General features: G+C 39.3%; 1 protein-coding gene and 1 long non-coding RNA gene across 2 annotated transcripts in view; one reads left to right on the top strand and one right to left on the bottom strand.

Moving 5' to 3' along the window:
* Nucleotides 1-459: 459 nt before the first annotated feature.
* On the bottom strand, nucleotides 460-6,933 carry LOC117244707. The gene is made up of 3 exons (XR_004498270.1): nucleotides 5,167-6,933; nucleotides 3,609-3,651; nucleotides 460-1,904 (listed from the first exon to the last, which is right to left on the bottom strand). It is a non-coding gene; the product is annotated as an uncharacterized LOC117244707 (long non-coding RNA).
* An 825-nt stretch (nucleotides 6,934-7,758) lies between these two features.
* The window catches only part of PLCL1 (phospholipase C like 1 (inactive)), a 178,664-nt gene continuing 159,105 nt past the window's right edge, over nucleotides 7,759-27,317 (top strand). Inside the window, exon 1 of the mRNA XM_015634697.2 lies at nucleotides 7,759-8,264. Within this exon, the coding sequence (XP_015490183.1) occupies nucleotides 7,992-8,264 (273 nt within the window). The 5' untranslated portion in view covers nucleotides 7,759-7,991. The remainder of the gene's footprint in view (nucleotides 8,265-27,317) is intronic.

A 27,317-nucleotide genomic window follows, 5' to 3' on the forward strand; every position in this document is an offset into this window, starting at 1 on the left:
TCAAGTGTACTTCTCTGGTCATTTACTGAACAACACCACGACCTGCTCTCTTGTTCCATAGTTTCATCCTGTCTGCAAAAGCATTTTGCCCTTAGAATATCTCTGGTATTAAACAGGTCTAGAAAAAAGAGTGATTCAAATGCCAAACTCATAATCAATGCAAGCATGAAGGTACAGTCTGATAAAAATCCTTAACTGATGACAGCAGGAGCTGGTATGCAGCAAGTGTGTGCTGAGAGAACCATGCCAGTGGGAAAACTGTTTTTCAAAGTGATCAAACATGTACAGTCTAAGTCACTGCACCTCAATTGTCAGGATCAGTACTATCATTACTCTCATGGTTTGCGTTTTTTTGGTGCTTTAAAATAAAGACTTCAAGGAAGAGTACGTTGACAATATCTACATTATATTTTAGTTGAATTCAAATATTTGTATTTTGCTTTATGCAAATTATACCCATCCCACCTAACCAAACAGCCCTTCACCTCATCTAACTTTCCCTTGAGGCACAGCACAGAGCTGCAGTCCTTGTGGGACCCTAGACTGCTCCTTAATTTTTTGCTGTTGCTTCAACACCTATCAGCTTCTGCAACATTACTCTTATCACAGAGAATAAAAAACCAAATCCTAGAAAAGTCTCTAGTAATTCTGTGCCTGTAATATGTGACAATATAATGCTTAACTCTTACTATTGGTTTTTGGGTTTTTTTTACCTGAGGAAACTGTATAAAAGTACAGGCAATTTTAGCAGAGCTGATAGGATTTTTTCGAAGTACTTATTTTGTGAGATTACAGAACTCTGCTGAATTGCATTCAAGACTTTTATGAATATTTATCAGACAGCAACAAAGCTTATCCTGAGAACAGCACTACATTTTAATGATGTGAAAGGCAGAATAGCCCAAGCCTTTCATGTGCTTCATATCTTGATTTGGTGAATTTAAAGTGAGAACAGCTGAAAGAGTAAACAAACTCTCAGAGACATGAAAGTCTGTTTTATATAGTTTTAATTGTTGTACCTTCTACATTATACCTCCTCCTTCCTATGAAATCTGAATCTGGGACATTTACATTTAAAATAAGATTGCTGTGACAAAAATGGGACTTTTCCAATAAATAAGAATGATTGAGCTATTTTTTACTGTGATGATTTAAAACCTGAAAATTCAACACACCTATAAATGTACCAAGGTTATGAGTAGAGGTAAAAAATACTGCCATGCATACAAGATTTGAATACAACAAAGGCTGCTGGGCTGCCCTGGTATTACATGTCTGCTTCATTAAGGGAATTGTTTCCTGGCTGAGGGAGCCACTCTCAAAGGAAGTCAGGAGTGTGACTGTTTTTCCTGATTCCACATGTCAGCAATATATACAGCATGAAATGCTGCTCTCTCCCACGAATTAAAAGGCAGTGCTGGACAGTAAAATGTCAGTAAAAGACAAGATTCTGACTATGCTGGTTCCTGTAGGCTTTTGCCTTTTGTCCTTTTTTTAGCATCAGATAAAGTCAGAGGTTAAGTGAGGAAAAATAAACTGAAGAAAAATCAAAAGAGAAAAATAGGGAGAAAAAATGAATTGGGAGTAGGAAAAGAATTCTCCAGGCAGAAAAAGACAAGTATGATTTTATGAGTAATACATGGGCCTTAAAACAAATTGCTATTTCACTGATTCACTGACCTTGAAAAGACATGCTACCTTTTTTTCTTCTATTATTTTTATCTGTGGAAAACAATGCTAGTTTTCCCACCAGCCTGTTAATATCCTTTCATGGAAATATATGCATTGATATGTCCTTGTCAGAAAGTGTACCTGATGAAAGATTACTTCCTGCTCTGAAGTTCATAAAAATGTCTCTTAGGATGTTACTAGAAGATTGGCTTCTGTCTCTGTTGCACACACAACTGTATTGAAAGAAAAAACAAAAATCTCTATCTTACAAAGATGTACACACTAATTTCTCTTATGAGCTTGTGAATGTGTTCTCTACACTCTGAGCCCAAACTGAAAAACCTAAAAGCCCTTAGGTATTCAAGGACTTGGAGAAGACCTCTTGAGGGAGTTAACAATGCTTAGAAGCACTGATGGTGGTCATCTAAAAAGTTCCTCAGTGTTGAGTTATGGTCAGTGCTATGTGAAAAATGCAGAAGCAAGTGACTAATTTCTGGTAAGTTTTCCCTTTATTCAAATGGGTGTATTTTTCTTATGTGACATTTCCATATTGCAGACTCTTTTCCCACAACATTCCCTTTCTTGGGTTGGGTACTTCTCTATGAGCTGTGACTTCTCACTCCAGTTTCCACTGTTCTCTCTAACCTTTGTCTCTAACTCCTACTTTGTTTCCAGTTGCCCTAACAACACTCCTGCTCACCTCCTCTTGTCTCTGTCCCCCTTATTTAAAAACAATTATTAGATACATAGGAAAAACAGGAACTCAAAGGATTGATTTTTAAAATGGATTGCTAATCTTTCCCTATTTAACACTGAATTTGAAGAGGTTTTTCCATATTAATGTTTCAGTTAGAATCCAGCTTTATGAGATTACTTATCTTGGCTATGTGAGTGATTACAGGATTTTTATGCTTTGTTTCTCTTTTATTTTGCTCAATTTGCAATTCATTCTTTTTCCTGCACTTTGTAGCATACAGTCTCAGGGCATCTGTGAGCTCTGAAATGTTTTTTACCTTTTGCTTTCCATTCAGATCAAGGGGGTTTAAGTATTTGGACAAATAGGTAATTTAAATTCAATTTGTTTTATTTGTAGTGGCTCATAGGAAATAATCCAGTGTAAATTTTGGCCTACACTATGGACCTTGGGATTTACAAAACAAGAGACATCACTCTTCCATTCTTCCTTAGATTCTTTTTCTATCCTCCCCGAAACCACAAACCTTTGAAAGGTGCAATGTTCAAGTATGGCTCACTGAGTATAATAAAATGCTCATAAAACATTCTTGGCATCTTTGAACATTGAACTTGCAGAGTATATATGAGTAAAGCTCTGCTGCCTTTTGACATCTGCATAGCCTGAAGAGTTTATACACCTGAATCTCCCAAATCTTGCTACCAAGTCTGACTGTAGCATGTAAGATGAGATAGGTAACTGGTTAGAATTAAAGGATTATTCCAAACCATAAAGTAAACAGGTGACTTTCTAAGTTTGCTCAACACAGTTTATTACTGATTAGTCTGTAAATTTCTGTATTTCGGAATAAAACACTCCTGGACTTGTGTTTGCAGAATGCTTCAGATTTGCTAATCCTGCTGTAAGGCACAGTGGGAGTTAGGACAGGGTATAGATTTTAAACAACAGATGATAATAACCACACTCAGAAAAGACACAGAAAAACACTAGTTAACAATTCTTCTAATTTATGCATGTTATACTCCCACAGTGGCAAATTTCAGGAAAATATGCTTACTTAGATTAGTCATTAGGCACTTTTTTCCACATCCTTCTAACCTGACATTAAGGAACATAAGCTTTTGCAATAAAAGATTAAGTATACTTCATCCCTGATGGAAAATATTTTTAATCTTCTTTAAATCCTGTTCAATTCTTGAACTTCAATCACTTTGGCCAAAATTCTGAAGATGAGTGTACTTACGATGTGAATCTCCTTGTAAGTGGAATTCTTGGAAAACGTCTACCTTTGAAAATCAGATTGGAAAAAAAAGAAGTTCAGTTATTTACAAAACTAAATAACCCATTTTACCATTCTCCATTAAAAAAATTTCTAATGTTACTTTCTTCTTTATACCTGGTGCCATATTTGGGGGAGGAATCACTTTCATATCAGGAAATTGACAAAATTGTTGCTACCTGCTGTGACTGTTTATAGAATCTCTCCCAGATTTTATCCCCCTTTTCATTCTAGGCTTTACCTAACCTGGGCTTCACTCAGGCTTGGGCCTATGTCTATATAGTAAATGGAGACTGTGAAATAGGATTAAATAGAATCTAATTTGAGGTCCTGATTTTACCATTTCTCACACTTAATTAGCATATCTATTTAGGGAAGACAGTACTCCTAAGATAAAGGATTATTCCTCAGAACTAGGAATATGCAGGAATCGTCTATAACCATAGCATTGTAATTATTAAAAACACTGGATTTGCCTGAAAGTATCAGCAGACAGTGAAAAGAATTCATCAGTGACTTCAGCTGAACACGAACATCATTAAGATAGAGGCATATCACAAAAGTCCCTATTGTTAAGTTAGAGCAGACACAACATTTACACTACCTAGAAAATACAAAATGATGTGTAAGTATAGTGAAACTTTTTCAAAGACGTAGGAGGCAAGAAAAAACAAGAATTAATAAAAAAAGGCATTGAATCAATGTGTGTAAATATATTTAAAAAATCAAAATTGAAAGCATATGCAGTATATTTTAAAATCAAGATTTAACTACATTTTCTTTACACTGATTTGAATTTGTTTTTGTTTTTTTTTCCCAGCCTAAAAGCTTCATTATAGTTTTAAAGGCAAAACATGACTTGGGGTTGCTTTGCCAAAATATGAGTGAAACTTAGCAAAAAGTATGTATTGGTATAAATAAATGATATAATTATTTTTTTATTGTTTTATAATATCAGGTTTATGATGTACCAATGCAGACACAATAACCAGTAAGACTTAAAAAAATTACTTCTTTAAGAAGTACTTAGCAAAACATATTCTCATCAATAGCTTTGCCTTAGTCTCATCAATGCTAAAATTAGTTATGATTTGCTATCTGTGTGAATGCATACTTGAAGAAATTAAAACTTTTTTCCCCACTGCGTTCCTTGCCTTGTGAATTAGATGTTCATCACACAGGAAAATACGTCAATTTTCACACTTCATCAGCTCTGTTCAATTGGTACAGGAGAACCACTTTTGGCTCCCAGCAGAACACTTAATTTTAAGAGTTTCCCAAAATGCAATGTCTAGGTGCAAGTACTGCCTTATGTAAGCTATGCTTCAGCACAGCTCAAAGACAACTGTATTTTCAGCTGGTTTATGATACAAACTACGCCCACTGAGGAACAATCATTTGCCTTAATGATGGAGATGGAGTAAGATGAGTGTAAAAAAAAAAAATCCACATTAAAATAGATATCGCAGGCACTTGCTGACTTGTGTTCAGACAAACACAGAGATGTTTTTATCTATCATACCTTTCTTAGTTTGAGTGAACTCCTCAACTTCTCAAAAATATGTTCCTATCTGAAGCAGGTGTAGACAACACAGCAGTGTCTTTCCACAGGGGATTGCATCAGACCTTCTTGAAACTGAACACAGAACCTGTTATATGCACTTATCACAACCAATCTTGCTTTTTAAAAAACTTTCTAGGCAAGCACTTTTACTGTAAAGCTTCCTTTTGTGAACTCTTTTTTGTTAGACATTAGGAAGTATGAAAACAAATTGATCTTTTCCCTCTCCACAAAGAAAAGCATATAGGTGCCTCAGAAGCATCTAGAGATGCACAGTCAGAAAGACAACCTTTTATTCTCTTCTAGAGAAGAACTTAACTAAACCCTCACTTAGCTGTACCATACATAATTCTAAAACCTCTGCATCTTCTGGACAAACAGACCAAAAATACAATTTGTTCAGTGTTCCCTGTAGGTTTGATGTTTATGAAACTTAAAATTTATAGATTCCCTATAGACCTTTTGCAATTAAAGACTTCAGGTGTCAAAGGTTGTAACATAAGGACAGAATTAAAAAGTTTGAAACCTTTGATGTCAGAAGATGATTCATTTAACAATAAATCTCTCTCTAATATTAAATGTGCAAAACATATCCTAGAAAGGATAAAGTTCTTAAATATGTTATACGCATCTGTCTTTGCAACATGCTGCAGAGTTTCTGGCAGATATAGACTTCAGCTATGACAGCACTGTGTTGTTCCCAAGTAATTAAACCAATGATTAAATTTCTTATGATTTCACAAAATACAAGAAAGATCTTGAACATATTTCTACATGGAGCAATAATTCCCTCTATTAAAAGACTGCATGGTAATTTTCTTCTCTGTTGTCTTTAAATTAGTCCTCTTAGGTAAGCCTGTGTGGCAGTATGGGGATATGTGGTAAGTTTTTTTTGTTGGTTTGGGGTTTTCTCCCCCCTCTTTGTTGCAGTGACTTTGTATGATGTTCTCTCGCTTGTACAGTGCAGGCTGGGGTTAAGCCCTTCATTCCCTTACAGTCTCTTGTCTCCAGTACTGTTTAACATAAACATTCCTTCAAGGTGAATATTTTCTATCTGCTTTTAGTGTTACTAATATTGTGATATTTTTCACCGAAATGAAGCAAAATAGCTGTGGTATACATGTATTTTGACATTTTTTGCATAAAATTTAGAAGGAAGTTAATGAAAAAAAGCTCAGTGGTATCTAGATCTGTCCCTCACTTAGCATTTCTTTGTGTAGGATAAGTGCCTCAATACCCTTGACAGAAGCTCTAGACCTTTTTAAACATGGAATTCTACATTTATATATTGATTATGTGTATACATATATAAATTTCACATCCTTTAAGTAGCAATTATGATCTGTAGCCAGGCATTTGCTAGTAGCTAATAACTGGTTAAGGTAAGGAAGTTCTCTCTTATTTTCTTCCTTAATAAGTGACTGCCAACACTTTCCAAACACATTAATTAGGGAATAACAATCAGAAACCAGGGAGAAATTAATATTCTCACAGACTCTTACTGCCTCTGAAGCCGCTAACTGTAATTTTGAATAGTCTTAGATCCCCAGTGACTACCAGCTTGCCCAGCCCTACCCGTCCTATTTTCCATCTCACTGTATAATCTCTTTCCTGGGCTTTCACCCTTGCTGCACTCCCCTTCACCCCACCTTTCCCGAGGTCTCCACGTGGATAATCTCATTATAACTAAATACCCTCTGAGGAATTGCAAGGGACAGCACCACGCTCGCACGAACTCTTCCAAATGACTCCCGCCCTTCCCGGGCGGCTCCTGATCCGCGCTGGAGCCCCGCGCCGGCACCGAGCGGGGCCCGGCCGCGCCGCCAGGGGGCGGTGTCGGCCCTGCCAGCGCCCGCCGCGCCGGGGCTGTGAGGGCAGGGCGAGCGCGGGACCGCCCCGGGCCGGCGGCCGAGAGCGGAGCGAGCGGCGCAGCCCCAGCCCCACACGACCTTCTTCGCTTTCGGCTCGGTTTTAAGAGGCGGAGGAATCCCACCGTGAGTCTTCGCCGTCTTTTGCGAGCTCTCCCTTACGCCTCGCACCCACTCTGCTGGCCCGCCGTCAGGAAACTTAAGGTTGCTACCCCTTACACCCGCAGCCCCCACAGCCGGCGCTGGCAGCCTATCTGTTTCTACCACGGTGATCCGCTTGAGGGCTACGCGGGCTGCAGGGGTTTTAACCTGTCACCTCTTCCGCACGCTGCTTTTACCCTGGCACAGAGGCAGCCCACACCTGTCTAAAACACGCGCGGGGAAGCATTCCGCGGCTGCCCCGGCACACAGAAGCTCTCGACAGGCAGCACGGTTCCCCACAGGCCCTCCTGGCCAAGCTCGTGGCGGAGGCAACCAGGTGTTACAAGTCCTCCTACACCGCCCCAGCCGCCCCCCGCGCGCCGCCCCGACCGCTCGTCCAGGAGTCCCGCGGGCACGCCCCTCCGCAAGGCCATTGGCTGCCGCTGCGCCGCCGGGGGGCGGCCGCGCCGCCCATTGGCCGAGCTCGCCGTCCGTCAGCGCCGCCCGTCAACACAAGCCCAGCTCCTGTCACAACAGCGCGGGGCTGTGGCTGCACTTCCTGCGCGTTGTCCGCGTTCCTCGCCCCGCTCCTCTAGCACCGCGGGGCCCTGCGTGGTACCTTCCGCCCCGGGGGCGGACATGGCTTCTCCGGGGAAAGTTGGTGCTGTCGCTGCCGTGCCGTGAGAGGAACGCCGCGGGACGCCGTCCGTTCCTCCGTCCGTGTGACTCCCCCGCCCTCCCAGCGCCCCGGAGAAGTTGACACCGCTCAGCGGGGCGATGGCAGAGGCTGCCGGCAGCAGAGAGCAGCCGGCGGCGGGCCGTGCTCCTCCCGACGCCGCTTGCCGTGCCGAAGAGGAGCCCGAGGCGGCATCGCTGGACGCTCCGGCGGTAGCCGGGGGCAGGAGGCGGGAGCGCCGCAGCGGCGTTTCGGCCGTGGGTACCGCGGAGCGCTTCCCCGGCGGCAGCCTGGGGCCAGCGGCAGCGCCCGACCCCGACGCCTGCCTGCTGGAGGCGGCCAAGGCCACCCCGCGGAGGAGCAGCATCATCAAGGTAAGGGCGTGCCGCGCCACTGGGAAGTTTGCGCGGGTCCCGCCGCCGTGTTACCCAGGCTGCTCCCCTGCTCGTGGGAATAGGCCGCGGTGGGCAGAGGGGTGGTGGGAGCCCTCCGGGCTCGGGCTGCGCGCACCCGCCGCGCAGGTGAAGCGGCCGCTCCGCCGTGCAGCGCTGCTGTCCTGCCTGCAGCGAGCAAGGACGCGGGGGCCACGGCGCTGCCTCGCCGGAGCTCCCGGGGCAGGGTGCGTGCCCGGGCCGAGCGGCTCTCCGGGATCCGGGATGGGGTGCTGCTCCCGCCGCCGCTGAGAAGGATCGGGGTCCCCTCCGCGCTCCTGCGTGGCCCATGGGGCAGCTTCCCGCCGAGTTGTAGAGTTTTTGTGTAGCAGCTCATATCTGTTCTTATTTAATATTTATGAAGTACCTGGAAGGCAGAATAAATAGCTTCTACAGCGGTGGCTTTCTTAGTTCTTGAGCAGTAAAATATGCAGTGTCACAAATTAACAGAAGGTGTGTTTGGAGGCTGACTGTAGTACAGGTTGTTGCGGGGCAGCACCGGGTGTTTACCACTTTTAATGTGAAATTAACAGGTCGGGCGTGATCTTAAAGCCTCCGCCTTTGTTGTAGTCTGCTAAGGAAAATGGGTTTATGATTATGTTAATAATTCTTTTTTCCGGTTTCATTTTTTTAAAATAAACTCTGTGGTTTTGAATTAAACGGCATCTCCTTCTAAGTAGGTAGGCTTAATAGCCAGTTTCCGGGGAACCGATGAATGAAGTCTCCTGGGCGAATTTAATTTAGCATATGGTCACACGTGATCACTCTTGTTAGTGATTTGCACTTGGAAAGCATCGGGAGAACAGCGGAAAATAAGACTTCTCATCTGTAAATGTGTGAAGGCACTGGGTAGAGCTCTACCTCAATGCCAGAAGCCCAGGACGCATGCTTAGCTCTTGCAGCTTAGTATGCCTATTCAAAGAGAGAACAAATACGCAAAATACTTATTTTTTTTGCAATTTAAAGCTTTCAATGTTCAGAGGAGACCGAGGTAGTTAAATGCAAAAGAGCCTTGAGGGTTCTTTGCAAGTTTCACATTCAAATATTAACTCATTAAGTCCAGCAAAGTGTTAAGGGTGGTTTTAGTTTTCTAAGGATATCCACTAAATGTGATGGGAATGCTTCCAGTCTGAAGTTGCATAAACTATAAACACTTTTTCTAAATCAGGATCAAAGTTCTGTAACTGTATTGATATGGAGATGATATTTTTCTTTTAGAATAGTGTGAAGGTTTCAAAAATTGAAAATATGCAATCTTGAATTTCAGTTAAAAAATGCATAATTAATTCTGCAGACTCTACCAGTTCCATGTGGTAGATATGTTTTTTTTTATGTCATAAGTCATGTATAATTGTTAATGACTGAGTAGCATTTTCACTACAGGTCGATAGCTTGATATTGATAATTTAGCACATCAGATAATGATTAGCACATAATGATAATGATCACTCTTCTAACTGGAGGAAGTTTCTTGAAACATATCCAAGGATGGTGTCTAGAAGGAAAAAGATTTCTGACAGAGGTAAGAAAGTATTAATGTTCTTATACAAGGAGCTGGTAAGGTCTCATCTGAAATACTGAGTAAGCTCAGTTTCCTGTGCTTAGGAATGATTCATTAGGAATGCTTAGGAATGATTTCAAACTGGAGCAGATGCATGAAGGATAACTAGGATGGGCTGATAAAGTCTCTGAATTGAGTACTGTATGAGGGGAATTACAGTTTTCTTGGACAAAAGCAAAGGATTCCTATGCATAGATCTAGTCTAGAAACTAGAAGTTTATTCCAGGGCCTGTAAGGGTTTGGAATGGTTTTATGATAGGAGTGGAATGAAAAGTACCATTGTTAATCGTAAATTTAATTTTTAAATAGATGGATTAAATTAGATAACTTGGCTGTGTCTGATAACAGGTGTCTGAACTTGAGGATTCACAAGCTGTGCATCTCTAAGGCACAGTGTTGGGACCCCATTCAGAGCATTGCATTTCTTTTCCCACAAGGCTGTGTCAGTGGTGTATAAAAGTGTTTTAAATCACAGTTTTCCTTTGGCTTTATACCAGGAAATGCTATTAACTTGGGGTACAAATTAAACAATGTATTTGCCTGCATTTTCAGGAATTTCTAATGTCCTAGGACATTTCATCAGGTGTTAAATGCAAATTTTATTTGGAATTAAGATAATACCCTCCAACTTTACCTTTTTTTTATTTTTCAGGACTTCAACATGTAGGATTTCTGCTCAAGCATTGTATTTTTTACAGGGAAATGAATTTTCTAATGATTTATTTTATTTATTTTACTCCGAAAAGTCCATATGTTCATATAGAACTATAGTCAAAATAGTATTCTATTGCTTCCTCTAAGCTGATCTTATCTGCTGAAAAATGTGACTTAAGAAAGCAAAGGAAGTTGCACAGCAAGGACAAGCACTTAACTCTGCAGGAGTTGAACACACTTGCTCTGTTTTCCCATTTCTCTCCCAGCTATTTAAACTGTACTTTAAACACGAGTGGTCTTGCTCAATTAAGCAAAAAGTTGAAATTCTGTAAATTTTGATGGTCAAAGTACACTTCTAACAGCATTTTTTCCCCAACTATCTTCTGGAACTCTGTAAGTCTCAAGGTTAGCATCTGAGAGTTCAATTCCAGTGGAAGCCAGACTTGCTTACATTGGAGTGTTCTGGCGCCCACAGTGTAATTGCAAAGTACAAAGACTGAACATGGACTTGATTTGAAAACCTTTCCTGTAACGAATTCCACTTGTCATATATTGCGAGTAAAATATGAACCCTTCTAAATAATCTTCAGCGTGTTCATGTGATCTATATTTGGCTTCAGTAACAAGCAAACTCATTTATAGAAAAAGAACAAAGTGTAGACAGAATATTTTTATTCCTACTTTGCTGATGTTCACAGCTTTGTAGAGTGAAGTGAATTTAAGCAAAGATTAATGAGAAGTAGTTGTAGCTGTTCTTGTGCATTAGATTGTTTCACTAATGTGCATTAGTTGGGTTTTTTTTTAGATTTTGGTTTTGTGGGATTTTTTTGTTTTTTTTTTCCTAGTGCAAGGAAGAGGTAAATGGTCTTACTACAGAACTGGAACAAGCAAGGGGGATTGCCACGAGGAACCTGAAATCAGTAGACAGGAATGCTTGGAGATAAAACTAAAGAAATGCCAAGAGATCATATAACTTGAACTGTTTTCTAGGAGGCCTAGAGATGGACTACACGTCTATGCATTGACTAAATTATTTGCCAAGTGTTTCCTTATTTTTCTTCTTTTTTTTTTTTTTTTTCTTTTTGCTTGTGAATAATCCAGGGCCAGTTGTTCACAAATAAAATAATAATTGCAACCACTTTTAGGCCAGGAGAGCAGAAGACTGGATTTCTGCATTCTTTACATGCGATGCTTTGCAAGCCTTCCTGTGTGGGGGGCTCTAAATAGAGTTAACGGATGTTGTTTTCCTTCTGGCGTGTTCCTTCTGCCATTGCCATGTATGAGTACTTTAATAAATGAGTAGGAAGGCTGTGTAATTTCTTACGTAATGCTACTGAAATACTTAGTAACTTTCTACCAAAATATTTCTCTGTCAATTCTTACCAAGCTTCCCTCTCTGCTTTGTTTGCATGCAAGACAAACTTTTGGGATCATATCTTTTTCTTCCAGGATATTTGTTTTTAGATACAGTAGCAGATAACGCAGCAGACTGTGCCCATGAAATGAACTTGAAGTAGCAGCTGCAGATTCTTTAATTCAAGAGACCAACTTCAGTCACAATAGAGCTGAGACCTTCTACTCAAGTTCTTCCAATGGCCATTTGCCTGCTTCAAGCAGAGGGTTTGTTTTTTTTCTTTAAAGGCCAGTTGAGTTGTCCTTGCTTATAATACACTAATACTACTAGCCTAAGAACTGCAAGTTTCAGAGTTTTGCAATTGAATTAATCAGTGGAACTGTATCAAGACAGCCAGCTGTCTTATTTCAAGACTTGTATTTTTGCTGGTGACATTTTTAGCTTTAAAAAAACAAACCTGCAATAAAAGCAATGAGGATTATTTTTTTTCAGTTAGTGTTTTGATATGTGGCGACAGAATTTAAGTGTTTTAAATACATACCACATCTGTCTATGCAATGTAACTATTTAAGACTTTGTTTTCAGAAGAAGGGTTTTTCAGGACTGTAATGACTCTCCAGTAGCTTTTATGTAGCTTTTTGTTGTGTAAGGTTGCATTTAGACACCTGCTGCTTAAGAATCTAAAATTGACTATGTAAGATTTGTTAAAGGTGATTAACTACTTGATAGTTCATGGGTGATTTTATCACTATTGCATTCTTTGACATATATATATATACCAGAGAAAAAAAAGAGTCTGGTTGACTCCAGTCAAGTGTAAAAAAAGAATATTTAAGTTGAGGTTACATTAAATAATGTGGTAGAGCCTAAAAGGGTATTTAGAAAAGCAAGAATGACATGTCTAGCCATGCGAAGATTGCCTCAAAATGGGAAATCCATCAGATGGATCTGGAAAAAGGTAATTGGAGGGTGATATTTTTATGTATGTAAATTCACAAACATTGTGAGGAAACAGGGAACTGATATTTGCTCTCTTTCATAGAATGTGAAGTCAGGGAACAAACCAGTGATAGTTCTTTAGGAGCAGGTGTAAGTTAAATGACAGTATTTCCTGAGGCAGCATTTGAGTAAATCATGTACTTTACAGCCCCAGAAATCTGTGCAGTCAGACATGTAAATGGGTTTAAGCAGGTTTGAAATGACAAATTGACGAAGAGAGCTTTGCAATGCACCAAAAGCATCTGGCTTAGAAAGTTCCTAAACTACAAGTGCTAGAACTCTGGGAACCCACAGCAAAGAATCGATCACTTTGTACTTCTTTGCTTCTTATGTGCATGTACTTATCTCCCCAGGCATGTACTTGTCTTGGGATGCCAGCCTAGGTTGATCTTCATGTAATCCAGTATCTGTTTGTTAAAAAAACTTAAAAGGACTTATTAAGAGATCCAGGGAACTGGTTTCCATTATTGCTAGTATAAAATTTCCTTAGAAATTAAAGAATCTTCTTTGTAAATTCAGTTATTTAGAATTTGTTTGCCAGCTTTACAGAAGAGAAGCAATTTGAAGATATTTTTTGGATTGCTGTGGCATAGCTGTTTGTATTTTCATAACACTGCAACTGTATTCCATACACCACTGTTTTTTCTTAAGCATATATTCAAGACAATTTTGGACAGAACAAATACTGGTTGTAGACCAGTCAAATGAATTATATGTCAGTGTCAAATGACTTATATCCAGCAGTTAGTATCAGTGAAGATGGACAGTTTTTCTTTGAACTGTTGCATTTATCACTGAGATACATTCTCATGGGGGGCAGTAGGCATTTCAGACTGGGCTTTAACCTCCATCGCCTTCCTCTTTGTTCTTAAAGCAACATCAGTAGGTCCAATATGGCTGTATCTAAGTTGGTAACACTGTAGTAAGATTTATGTCTTGTGGAATTTTTTTGTCCAGCTGTCAATAATAATTATCGTAGCAATGGAGACCAATCTATATAAAATGATTCAGGTGCAAAATTTGGGCATTTGGGTCTTATGAAGCTGTCTTAAAGGCTCATCTGGCTAAAAGTCTCCTAAAAGTCAAAGGGTCCCTTTACACTGTCTTGTCTGAACTTTACTACTTGAAAAATTTTAAACAAACCCAGTCAACCTACATCCAGGCCTTATCTCTTCCTTTGAAGTTTAAGGAACTAACTACTAGAGTTAACCAACTACTATAGAGTTGGTAACTACTCTAGAGTTGGTAGTCCGTGTTTCTTGTTCCTTGGTTCCACTTGGCACATAATGTAACACATGACCAGTGATCTCAGCAAATATGTGGGTACAGGTGGATAAAGCATTGTATTGGCATGTCTTTCCCTACCAGTTCATAATAGTCAAGGTGATTTGAGTGTCTTGCACTGAAATTACTGAAAGGTGACCTTTCTGTAGGATAACAGCACGTCCAGTGGTCTGCAAACACGAGTTCTGGCAGGTCTTTTCAGGAAGTTGTTTGCTAGGTTATCTAGGTAAGAGGTAGGAGCTATTAAGATCAGAAATAAGAGATGAAGTTGGCGGTACTGGTCGATTTGTTTTTAAATTATGTGCATAAAGACTTTTCTGCAGAAGTACGTAAATAATGATTAAAAATAATATTCTGATGAAGTAATGGGGCTGGTGGACAGGGCAGTAGCAGAGGAGGAGAGCTTTCTATTGCTTTCCAAATATGTAGCTGTCAATAAAACTGAATTTTCCTATCTGTATGGAAATGCAAATCCTGTTTGTCATGCTAATATTTTATTCATTTTGGAGTTCCACTGAGATCATCACCATCTGTAACAAAAATGTTTTAATTGAGTTAATGGTATGTTTTTTTTTTTCTGTTCTTCCCTACAGTAGATGCGAAAATGCAGGCAGTTACTGTAGAACCAATAATACATTTGCTGTGGTGAAATGTTTAGCTGGTCATTCTTGTAGACTTAATCAACATTGATTGGTAGGTGTAATTTCTGGTAATACTGGGTGATTTTTATACAGTATGAAGAAGGATGATTACTTTTAATAACACGTGTATTCTATTTTTTTTATCTAATGTGACTTGGAGGTTTTGACGTGCATGACAGTTCAGTAACTACTCAGACTTGATTCTAAAAATAAGTGCTTCACATGGCTAGATACCTTTACTAAATACTAACAAGTTCTGAAGACTCAAAAAAATCTTTGTATGTGTAAGTTTGGAAATGTACTTAAAATCAAAGCCTTGTTCTTAAATCTTTCTGTATCATAAATATTCTGGGATTTGAAGCCTACTTATGCAGAATCCTGCTTTCTGGAAGAGTCTTATGTCTGAAGTTTGCAGTTTTAAGTGATTCTTAACTCTCTTCCTGAAATGTGTTCAGATTTCTGAGATTATTATAATGCTGTCATTTAGTCATGGTTCACTGTTTAATGTGTATTTATGAAGTTGAAAGTCTCTGATCATTAAGACTTTTTACAGGCCCTAACTGAAATGAACTGGAAGCAAACTGAGGTAAAATATTCCTTCTCTTCCAGAGCCACTTATATCAATGAAATTAGCCGTGGGATTATTGTTTGAGGCAGCATGCATCAGGTAATGTTATTGTGGCATGCCTATTTAGAGGTGTATCACAGTCTAAAAGGTAACTGAGACCAACGTATTACTGTACCAAGGGGATTTTAAAAAATATTTTCTAGCTGTAAATGTAAACTCTGTAGATTTGATTCTCTTCCTGAGTAGCCTGCTCAGGGGAGTACTGACACACCATGTCTTAGATAATCCCAGCTGAAACCGTTAGAGAAAACATTCATTTGAGTCATACTGAATTTTCCCAAGGCTCTCCATCCTGCTGGATCCTTGCTGACCTTCAGGTTGACCTATGTTATGCTGCTTTGGTACTTCTTGAAGGGGTAAAAGGAGCATGTGTTTGCTGCCCAGTTCCTTGTTCAGAGATTTGTTCAAAGTGGAAATGTGTTTGAATACTTTAAAGTTGTCATGTCATACATTGATTTGTGTGGGTGTAAATGGCTATAGAAGAAGCAGAGTGGTTGGTAATTAGGACTCAAATCATCATTGTTCACTGGATTCTTGTTTTGGTAACTGGGATACAACTTCTGAATCGGCAATAAGAATCTCAGTTGGAAATTTATTCATTATGAAGCTGGCTGCTCAATTGCATACCTTTTGACTAAGTCTAGAATCAGGTGGAGTGCAGTGCTCATTTATTATTTTATGGACCCAAAGTCTGTTAAGCTAAAGTTGAATGGTGGCTCTCACAGAGTACTTTGGACCTAATCACCTGTATTGTATTATAGGTGGACATGGCGTGTTTTTAATTGATTCGATAAGTTTGATGGATTAAAAATCTGTTTTGACTGTAGGCTATGAAATTTTTTAATCCTATTTCACGCTTTCAGATAGTTTGGAGGATAAATACAACAAAAAAGGGAGTTTCTTAAGTAAAATGCAGGCTGCACTTGTGGTATGAGATGCCTGCTGCTCATGGAAATGTGTCAATATCCATTTTGCTTTTGTGTGTACTGGTGGACTTTTCTCTATTTTGTGTTGATGCATCTCCTAGAGAGTGTCTGCTTAAAAGCCAAACCAGAAGAACAAGCAGCCAGACAAACAATTCTGCCAGGAGTATTGATGAAGAAGGTTCCATGAATTTAAGAAATTCTGTTATATTGGATCCTACTCCAGTCAATGCATTTTGAGGAGCAGGTGTGCATTGGAAGCTGCCTGAGAGAATGACAGCTACACCATGCTTTTGAGAAAAAGGCAGGAAGTAAATAGCAATAGGAGTTAAATCTCCTTGATCAGGAATCAGATGCTGGTGCTTGAGTATACCAGGGAAGCCACAGGACAGAGCAGGGTGAGAGCATGTCTAGAAGCTCAAGTGAAATTCAGAAAATTGGATTATATGTAATCAGAATGCTGCTGAGAGCAGAGGCTGTCATGGGGAGCAGGCAAGGCTGAAATAAAACCAGGGAGCCTGGGTGGGAGGTTGGGCACTGGGGTCAAGAGTCAGCCAAGAATGCACAAGCAGGACAGGGGTGAGGTGAAGGACCAGGACTTGGGGAAGAATTCTGAGCACAGCCATGGGGATCTCATGGCAGTGCTCAAAATCTGCAGATGCAGTGCTGAGCTCCCCTGCAGGGAAAGTCACACAGGACAGAAAAACAACAGTTTGTTGCCTGAGCTGGGTTGCTCTAGTTTTGTGGCCTTTTGGGGATGTACTGTGCTAGAGGTGTGTAGGTGTTTAAGGGGACTGGAAGCTGAATTATGTCAGGTTTGGGGATGGAGGGGCGAACCTGGAAAAGGGCACAAGGTGCCTGCCAGGAGGCCAGAGGTTTTTTTTTTTTTGGCCACAAACATGCAGCTCTGGTTGAGAGAACAAGAGGAGGATGATTGAGGGCTGCCTTGGTCCTGCTCTTGTCAGCTTGGTGGTAATTCCTTGCGTCTCTCTCTTCTAAAGTGAAGATTGCTGCCTGTTTGAGCATCACCTATTAAGTTTTCCATATCCCTGGAGGTAGCATTTAGGCACATTTACTATTGTGTATTAATATTGCAGTGATGTTTTAGTGTTGTTGTTGTTGGGATGATTTTTTGAGGAAATAGATGGTCTTGGTGTATTCTCTCAGTTGTAGCCTATTTGCATAGAAGAACAAAAAGCATCATTTTTACCAAATGTTAGATTTTCTCTTAGGACACAAAATACATTATGGGTAACACTTATGAGTTGTACATATGAGTTGTATGTAGATGAGTTCTGCGTTCTCGCATTTTTCTGTAAGCTGTAGTTTTGCTTGGAAGACCCCTGTGAATTTTGTTGTTGTTGTTGTTATTCTTTTAATTTGACTTTACAACACCTTCCATGAATATCTGGTTAGAAGTTGCATTTGCTTACCTACAGGGTCTGCTGAACACTTGAGCAAGAGCTATCAGGAAAAAGCACTGTGAATGGAGTACTGTAAGATCCTTCCTCTTTTTCCAAATGAGATTATGTAGGAGGTTATTACATGAATTTAGCAAATGTAATAGTTTAATAAAAGTACTGTGTTCCACTGGTGTATGACACACCTCCAGGCTACCTCATGTAAATACTGTAATAAAAAATTCTCTGAGCACTGGCTAAAAAATAGATGTTGGAATTCATGAAACATAAGAAGAAAGACTTTCTGCACACGTTTTGTGTTCAGTGGTAGATGGAGCCCAGTCCCCCAGACTGCCTGGAAAGCTGCACAGCCTTCATTGGGGATGGAGCTTTCATCTGCTGGAGCCGGCCTTGCTCTGTGGGTGACACCCAAGCCTTGGCACAGGAGTGAGGACAGTCTCGTTCTGGGATGTACACATGGATGTGTCCTGAAGAAAGGCTTGTCTTCTAGTGTTATGTAAAATGGGTTGTATTTGTGTGTGGTTTGGAAATGCAAGTCATGGTATTCACATAGCTTGTGAATTTCTTGCTCGGTGTTATGATTCACAGTGGCAGTTACTCCCTAAAGCAATGCAGATTTTCAGTATAAACATAGTTTCTGCAGTCTGAAATCAGTGGCAATTTTCCCATTGCCATCAATGGAGGAGGGATTGGATTGAATACAAATACCCAATCACTAAACCCTGCTATTTTACCTCATAGTTTTCTTTTTCAGACTCTTAAAATATGGTTAATTATGTAACACTGATTCTACTTAGAGCTAGGCAAGGTTTGTTTGGCAAAACTGTATGACTTTAAATATCAGCACTAATACTGCTGAAAACTGAATTTTGGAGGATTATTTCTAGATAAGTTCTTATTGGAAGCACAAAAAAGAATAAGTTGTTATTAGAACTGAGAAAAAATTAGAGATGACTTAACTCGCAGCAAATACATTTGTTTATTGTTTGTTTGGCAGTGCTGCTGTGGCATCACAGTATGTGGCAGTGATGCTGTGGCATCAGTGCTGCTGAATGCAGATTTACAATTTGGTTCATATTTAATACTTCTTTTTGCTACATCTTTATGGATGAAAGGGAGGGTACTCTCATACGTAATAGTGAGATACAGTGCTCTGATGGACAGGGCTAGTGCTTAGAAGTGAGTGATTTCAATGGACTGATTCAAATCTCTGTTTGATCTTGAGATCAAATTGGAGCTTATTTGTGGACTTCAGAACATTCTCCTCGTTGCCAAAGAGGATTATTCCCTGCAGCAACACCTTCCATCTTGGAAGACTTTTCTCTTTTTTTCTTTTTTTAACCATTATAACTACTTAAATTATTGTACATCCCCATGCTGAGCATAGATTACATAGACCAGTCTAAGGACAATGGTATCTTTCTGCCGAAGAAGCTGGGTTGCAGTAGGAGATGGGGGGAGGACAAGTAATTTGTTTGACTTGGGAGAGTGAAATGTGAGTTAAGCATCGTGCTTTGCCTAGGCTCAGCAACTCTGCTGGGAGGGGCATGGGTGTGGGGAGAAGGGAAAGCTTAAGTGATAGGAAAAAAAGTTGATTTAATGAGATGAGGTTAACATCCTCATTTGCATTGATCAGCGTAAAAACTGTAAGGATGTCCCATGAGCTGTGAAGTGCTGACATACAAGCACTTGTGATAAAATCTTCTGACTTTGCCCAAAGAGCTCACCTTTCTGAGGACTAATGGCCAGTATCATGTTGAGATGTGACCTGGGACTGGATGGATGATCCCATTTACCAAGAAGAGATGACACTGAGAGGAACAGGCAGCATGTTAAACAGGGCAGTACAAAGCAGAGAACTGAGATGTTGGGAAGCTGCACCTTGTACCTGCTTGTGGCAGTGCCTGTGATGTCTGGGGAGGAGAGCAATTTCGTTCCTTTTGAAAATATCAGGACTTAAATCCTTATCAAGACTTAAATGACAAATAAAACACCCTGGAGCTTAAGAGCACACTCTTACCCCGTATAGCAGTACCTTGCCTTCCAAGTATGGAGGACACCGCATTTCTTTATAGCTTACTTAAGAAAATTGGCATAAAGCTGTTGCCTGGCTTCCACATAGCCCTACTCTGCAGAGGAAACTATCTCACTTCAGACAAGCTTTTAACTTCTCCAATGATACACAGCTCTCAGCTTGAATAAACAGCTAGCTATATCCTACTGCAAGTGCATTTGGCATAGTTTTTAGAAATTTGAGGATTTGAAAGGAACAGTGTGGGCACAGTGTTCTGTTCACCAGGAGAAGATAGATCAGCTTTCTAACGTAAGAAGGTTGCAGGATTTTCTGCCTTGGCCGCCTCCAGCAGCTTTGAACAGTTGTGAGGCAAAAGATATGACCATGCTGAAATCCACCATTGGTAGGATATAGTCTCGTACTTTATACTTCGTTTGAAATACCATTTAGTTTGTTTTATTTATCTGTACGCCTACTCAAGGATGGCAGAATGTCTCTAGCTTGTGTTGTGGCATATTGCAGCCAGGAGCACATATTGCACAATTCTCCAAATACTACTCAAGGAAAACACTGAAGTGCTTGTGTCTGGATATCTGTATGTTCTAAAGAACATAGTTCCCATTTGCTCAGTTTATTATCTTCCCCTTAATCTCTAGGTATAATACTTTGGTATATACTTTGCACAATAATAGAAATTCACAGAACGTGTTGAATTGACTTTTTATGCATTAAATTTTGCATTATTACATAATTTTAGTAGTGGGAAATTATAGTGTTTTTTCCTTGCATGAATCCAAGAGCTGAATGTGGCAGTTACTGGAAGATAAAACTTCTTTTCAAAAGGAGGATAAGGCTAATTCAGTATTGCAGCAGAAGTATATGAATAAGAAGGTAAATTATGGTTTACACTGCTGAATAACTTGCATATATTGGAAATATTTCTTTCCATCTCATGCTCTTTCTGGTATACTATAAATACAAGTTGGAATGGTTTATTTGGATGGTTTTTTTAAAAAAAAATGTGTTTGGACAAGTCCTAAGTTTTGAACTGATCGTCATCAGGAGGGAGCTAAAACTAAAGCTGGTACTAGAGTGCCTATATAGTGATTTGCAATAGGTCTTAATTGAAACAGTTTTCTGTGTGGACAAAGGCAATGGGTGCGTTTCTTCTAAGATGGAGACAAAAATAAGAATGTTCTTCTACAGTCTCTGGTTGTTCTCAAACATGGCATCCATAGACCAGCGTGTGTGCTGCAAAACTGGTGTGCTTACCTACAGCCTGAGCTGGTTTCTGCAAAAAAGCTGCTGTAGGAGGAAGAGAGGTGTGCAGACTGACTTGTGCTGCTTTAGCAGACTGAGATACTGAGCACTCCTCCTGCCAACAGAATTGCTTGAACAGAGGTGTTGCAGGCCAGAGGTTCTGTGTGTTCTTCAGGATTCCAAATCCAAAGTAGGATTTGATCTGTATGGTGTTTAGGTAGAAAACACTAATTGGGAGCCTCTGGTAAAGAGCTTGGTATCCCAAATGAATGTTATCTTTGTGAGTGCTAAATAATGGGAGTTAGAAATTAATGCCATCTTTCAGGGTAGAACCAATGAATGCCCCCCAGTGGAAAAATAGCAGTTACTTGCAGTTTGGGCAGGGCAAATTGTTCTTTGATCTTCCTGGCTGTGTATGGAAAAGGTCAGCTATATAGCTGAATTAATAAAATAGTTTGTGTGCTGGTTTTTTCTTGTTTGTGTTTGTCTTCGGTTGGGTTTTTTTTGGTGGCTGGTTGTCATGTCTACCTGGATTTTACTGGTTGTTAAAAATGCATTTTCTCTTAATGAACTTTGTACGTTTCTAATTAGGAGTTAATATCTGAATTCATGGGGTGCATTTGGGTATAACCTTGTATTGCCCCTTTAGGTTTATTATGCTGCAGTAAAGTAATTAATGGATGAATGCAAATATGAAGTTAAATTATATGAAAGAGTAATGTTGTAGAAAAGATGTAAACATGCTGCATGTTTGTGTAACTCAATATTTATTATCAGTTGCTTCTCAGGAGACTTGGCCACTCATTAATCTCTACACCAGATTTCCTCCCTCTTTCATGTTTTTGAAAATACAGTAAGTTTTATTTTTCATTTGGTTTGGTGCTGGTTTGTTTTGGTTGGTTGTGGGGTTTATTCTTTTGGTGGTTTGTTTTTTGTTTTTTTTTAGTTTAATATTTTATCTTTTACTGTTTTACTACTGCATATATGATATATGCTTTGGTTGCTGTATAAATGATTTTGCTACATCAGGAAGGTGTTTGGGGTACCTGTCATTCTTAGTTGTATGGGTAGTGGCAGTTCCATTGCAGTTATAATTTTAAATCCCTTTTGAAAAGGGGTGGAGAAGCTAACTTCAGGAGCATTCAAGACTCAAGACATCAGGGAGGTATTCAGCATCCTTCTGGAAAGACCTGAGATGGCTGGACTCGTAACAGCTGTTAAATGAGCTTCTAATGGTGTCAGATGAGCCACTAAGAACCAAGGAATGCCAGGCTTCTCTCTTTTCTGTGATGATTTACCGCTCAATAGCAGTAAAATAATCCAGGCAATGCACCAGGGAGAATTACTGCTTTTCTCAAGTGGTTCTTTAACTTTTAAGATAAGCTTCATGGTGTTTCCAGTGGTAATAATGATTAATGCTTCCTTTGCTTTTGACTGCTGTAGGGCTTGTTTCTTGGTAGTTTATATACTAAACGAGAAGTTTAGCACTGTCTCTCCCAGCAGGTCACTTCCAGCCATGCCTAACTGCTTAATTAATGGAGTCATTACGGTAATGGATTCGTAGTTGGTTTTACAAATCTGTCTGAGTGCCTCCTTCCCTGAGGACACTATTGTACTTTGTTCTGAGAGGTGTGAAAAGCAAGAAGAAAAGTTTAACTACCAAATAACTACACTATATACAAATAACACAATATAACTGTATACAAATAACAAATGCAGGAGCATTCAGAGGCTTGGAAGAGAACAGCTCAGGAAATAATTCCACGCTCCTGCTCACTTTAAAGTATGCTCTGTCTTGTGAAATGGTTGCTTTTAGGGGAAGGACTGTTTGGCCAAAAGAGAAAGCAGAGCTTGCAGAACCTTTCCCATGTAATCCTGTATAAATAATCTCCTGCAGAAATTGTTGCTTGTATTAATTATATATGTATAAATATATGTATATATATTAAAAAAATAAATAATATATAAATAAATATATATGTATAAATATATATGTATAAATATATATATTATATATAAATGCATAGAGCCAAAATGCAGGGATATTCAGGATGGTGTTGGAGTATCTATTACTGGCAAAATACAGGGAGATATAGGATGGTATGGAAGTGTATTCATACATATGGAAATATATTCATAGAGACAACAAAGACTGTGAAGGACCTACAAAATCCTTCCCTTTGACTGGGGCAGGGAAAGGGGGGAAATGTCCCATTAATTCAGTTACAATTTCTCCTGTAATTTCTTTTCTGTAAGAAAGAGTAATTCGTGTGAAAGCTTCATCCTGGTCAGCTGTACTTTGTCCATCCTGTGAAGCCAGTGGCTGGTGCTGGAAGTCAGGAGCACAGGAGCCCTGCATGTCTGAATGTGTCTGGCAGCCTGGGGGAATAGGCTGAATGTGTAGAGCAGGGGAGCAGTGCAGAATGCTTGCAGTAGGACCTAATGTGGCTTTAGTATTTCTAGCCTTTGCCAGAGACTGCTAGCCATTTTTAAATAGCTACTTTACCTTATTTTATGGCTAAATACCTTTGCTCTTTCCTGTTGTTTTGTTTTTTTTTCTAATCTTATCTTGCCACTTAAAAATAGAACACTTTATTTTATTGCAGAGCAGTTGGTCATCAGTTAATGGTGAGGATCATTAATTATATTGTCAAGTTAAAAACTGTACATCAGCAATATTTTTTCCATGTGATCATGGTATTTGCCATATATGTTGAAGTTAAATGAATTCTGCTTTGAAACAATTTGCAATGTGATCACTGTTTTCCAAACGGCTGGGAAAGCCACAGCGATGGTGCTCAACCTGTGAATATTTGCTCAGATTCTTATTTTTGCCTCCACTGACTCTCTACCATAACCATGTTACTGTCAACTCAAAATCTGCTCCTTGATCTTGGTCTGTGGCCTTGCCTATACTGGGAAATGAGAGATAATTTGACTAAAGGTGTAAAAACTACACATAGAAGTCCAGATTATCAGGAAAAAAAAAATTTAGTCCACTGTCACTATGATTCCCTGCTAAGTGTGGGCTCAACTCAGAGACATATTTTGACTTGATGCATTTATCTAGTCACTCTTGTATCTGTGCTGTCCCTGAGCAGATCAAAGCTAAGTATTGACCCAGTTCTTTCAGTGTGTTTGGAGTTCTGCCCAAGATCACCTTGCAGCACCTTTACAACAGTAGGGTTTGCCAAGACTTGCCAGGAGTGTGTTGCGCTGTGGTGCCAGCCCAGAACTACTATCATGTTATCACCAGACTTGTTGAATCCCATTAAGTTCTGGGTTTGGGGTTTTTTTTTTCATGTTTTTAAAAACTTTTGCTATATTTAACAAAAGCATGGTGCTGTGATTATTACTCTTTTTGTAGGAGACTCTTGCAGTGTCCTAAGACTACAGGATATGGAATAAGCTAGATAATTTTTGTTTGAAAACTAACTTTGGATCATGTAGGGGTTACTGTGTTTATTTCTTTGACCTCCATAATAGTCTTGAAAGCTTTACTGTTTTTGTTGCTATGATAACATAGTGGTGAGTCTTTAGTTCATGTGTGTAACTATGGTTTCTGAGATGAAAACCCCATCCTTCATGCGTGTTTAAGATTAGTGGTAAGAGAAAAGAAAGGCAGACACTCCCTAAGGATGCTATGCAGCACAATAAAAGGTTGTTTGTTTTTTTAAATAAGCTTCTTCCCCAAAAGCAGTGTGTCTACAGTGCTGATTAAAGAGAATATGCTGGAGAGATGAATGAGAAAGCACACCAAAGAGGTTATTTGATTCAAAATGAGAGTAGTCCTTGTGATCACTCTGTAGAAGGATGGAACTTTTAAACCACTGTATGAGAACAGAAATTAAATTAATTTCTTCTTGATTGGACTTTGAGGATGTCAGGTACATAATTTGTGTTTGTTTTCAGTGAGGTTAAAGGGGACACAATATCTCTTATGCTGGGCTGTTTGGCTGCAGCCCCAGCCTGCACAGCCAGTCTCTGTGCTGACCACAGCTGTACAAGTGTGGAAATCACCGTTCCCTTTGGAACAGCTTTTACTGAAGTAGACACCTTGGTCTCAAATATGGCAAATGCTGCTTTGTGTGACAAGTTGTTAGGTACTCTTCCTGCAGCAGTTGGCTTTAAATCTTAGTATGTTTTTTGTCATGTTCCCTTTCTGCAAGTGGTTCTTCCTTTTTGCATAGAAGGCTGGAGGTTGTGTACATTACTCTCCCAAGCAACATGAAAAGCTGAAGCTTTTTGGAGGCTGGTCCTAGTTAGTATTCAGCATTCACCTTTTGTTGGAATGTGTCCTGAAACTATTTAGGCTTCATATTTTTCCAGACTGATCGAGTCTCTTTAGCCCTGAAATTTTTATTTTCAGTGCAGTAATGACATTAACTTGGCTTCATTGTTCTCTACCATTTTTCTGAATTTTTCAATTGCTCAAGGCAATTTCACCTTGGTATTTGATCGTTCTCTTGGAGTCTGTGTGTTCTCACTAGATTGGATAATTCCCCTTTGGACTTATTCTCATCTCTTGTACCTGTTGTGGCAGTGTGTGGTAATTCAGGCAGGTCATAAATAATTCTTGACAGAGACCTTGCTATAAACTTAATTTCTTGGCTGTTTGGGAATCCTTGATTGCCAGTTCCTAAAATCAAGACCTCCTGCTGCAGTGTCAGATCAGAACTGTTTGATATTTCATTCTTTCTTGCTCTGTCCTGTAGCATAGTCTCAAAGATGAATTCAGTTGTCATCCTACATGGCCTTTGGAATTTGCCAGCACTGTTAAAACTCCATTATTTTGGAAAGAAGCCCACAAATGTTATATTCTATGGCTCTTAGAAATTATAAGTTTTTACTATGAAGAAAAATACTACATTTGAAAATATTTTCAGAATGAAATTATCCATACTTCAGTGGATGAAGAAAATAACTGAAGGATGCAACTAGTATTATGGCTAACCAGTTTAACAGGAAACAATGGCAAGAGCTACAGGGATGGAACAGAGTAATGAGTTACTTTAATCATGTGTTTGACAAGGGAAAAAATACTCTCAACCTGCACTTTTTTTGGGGGGAAATAAACTTTCCTAAATCATTTATTTTGGATACAAACTGAAAGGGATTTCAGAATGATAGCTTCTGTAGCCAATCAAAACTAGAGGCTACTGTTATGAGAAGTCAGCAGTTACTATTTGTACTTAATATCTTTATAGTTCTACTTTATTTTTCAAATATGTCTTGCTTTATAAGGTTACAACCACGCAAACAGAAATCTGCTGTCTACAAAATATCTATTTCTGCGGCTTTTGCCAAATATTTTGACTTGTCTTTCTGTAGGAAAGGTAGATTGCATTCTCAAAACTCTTTAGACTTTCAGGGTGTTGAAACCTCCTTCTCCCACAAGAGAGTCCTACCAAGAGAAACATGCTTGGTGTTAGGCACCAAATAGCTGTTATTCTGGATACTGCACATTATGTATTGGACATATATACACACATACATATATATATATAATCAGAATATACAGATTCTGAACTGGTAACCTGTTAATTTTTCAAAGATTTTTTTATCCATGAGGAGGTCTGCTCAATGGAAAAACCTTTATTTTACTGGGTTGTAAAATCTAAAATAAGATCTCATTGAAAAATCAGCTTGTTAAAAGATGTAATTGTAAAGTATATGAAGAGCACTGGGAAGAATCTGCATTACTGCAGCCATTTCTAGAATGTATAGCTTAGTGTGGGTACTAGTGACAATTGAAAATGCTGCAGTTGAGTCTGGTATAATTTACTTCCTGATGCTTGTCATTCTGAGTGTTTTTGCATTATAAAAGCTCTAATTTTTTTTCCAAAGATGAAGAAATATCAGCTAAAACAACCCCCTCCACAGAAAAGTTGCTCCAGCTCTATTCTAGTAATGATACATAACTAGTAAAAATACAAATAGAGTTCTCAGTTTTCTTCCTTTGAAGAAGCAAATGGTGGAGGTATGAGCTTTAGAGCATATAAAAAAATGTTTTAACTGTTTGAGTGACAGTGGTTTATCTATGGTGTTTCTTATGAAAACGTGCTATTCATAACTAACTTCCTATTACTAATTTTTGTCATCAGAATGTTATTTAAGGCCATGAAATTCTCAGGTCCTATCTGCAATTTCTGGTAACCAACTGATTTATTTATTTATTTTTTTTTTTTTTTACATGAACATTACAACTCTTCAGGTAATCTGTAGGTTGTATTTTCTGAGGGAAGTGTTTTCTTGTT

This window comes from Parus major, chromosome 7 (genome assembly GCF_001522545.3).
Source record: "Parus major isolate Abel chromosome 7, Parus_major1.1, whole genome shotgun sequence".
NCBI lineage: Eukaryota > Metazoa > Chordata > Aves > Passeriformes > Paridae > Parus > Parus major.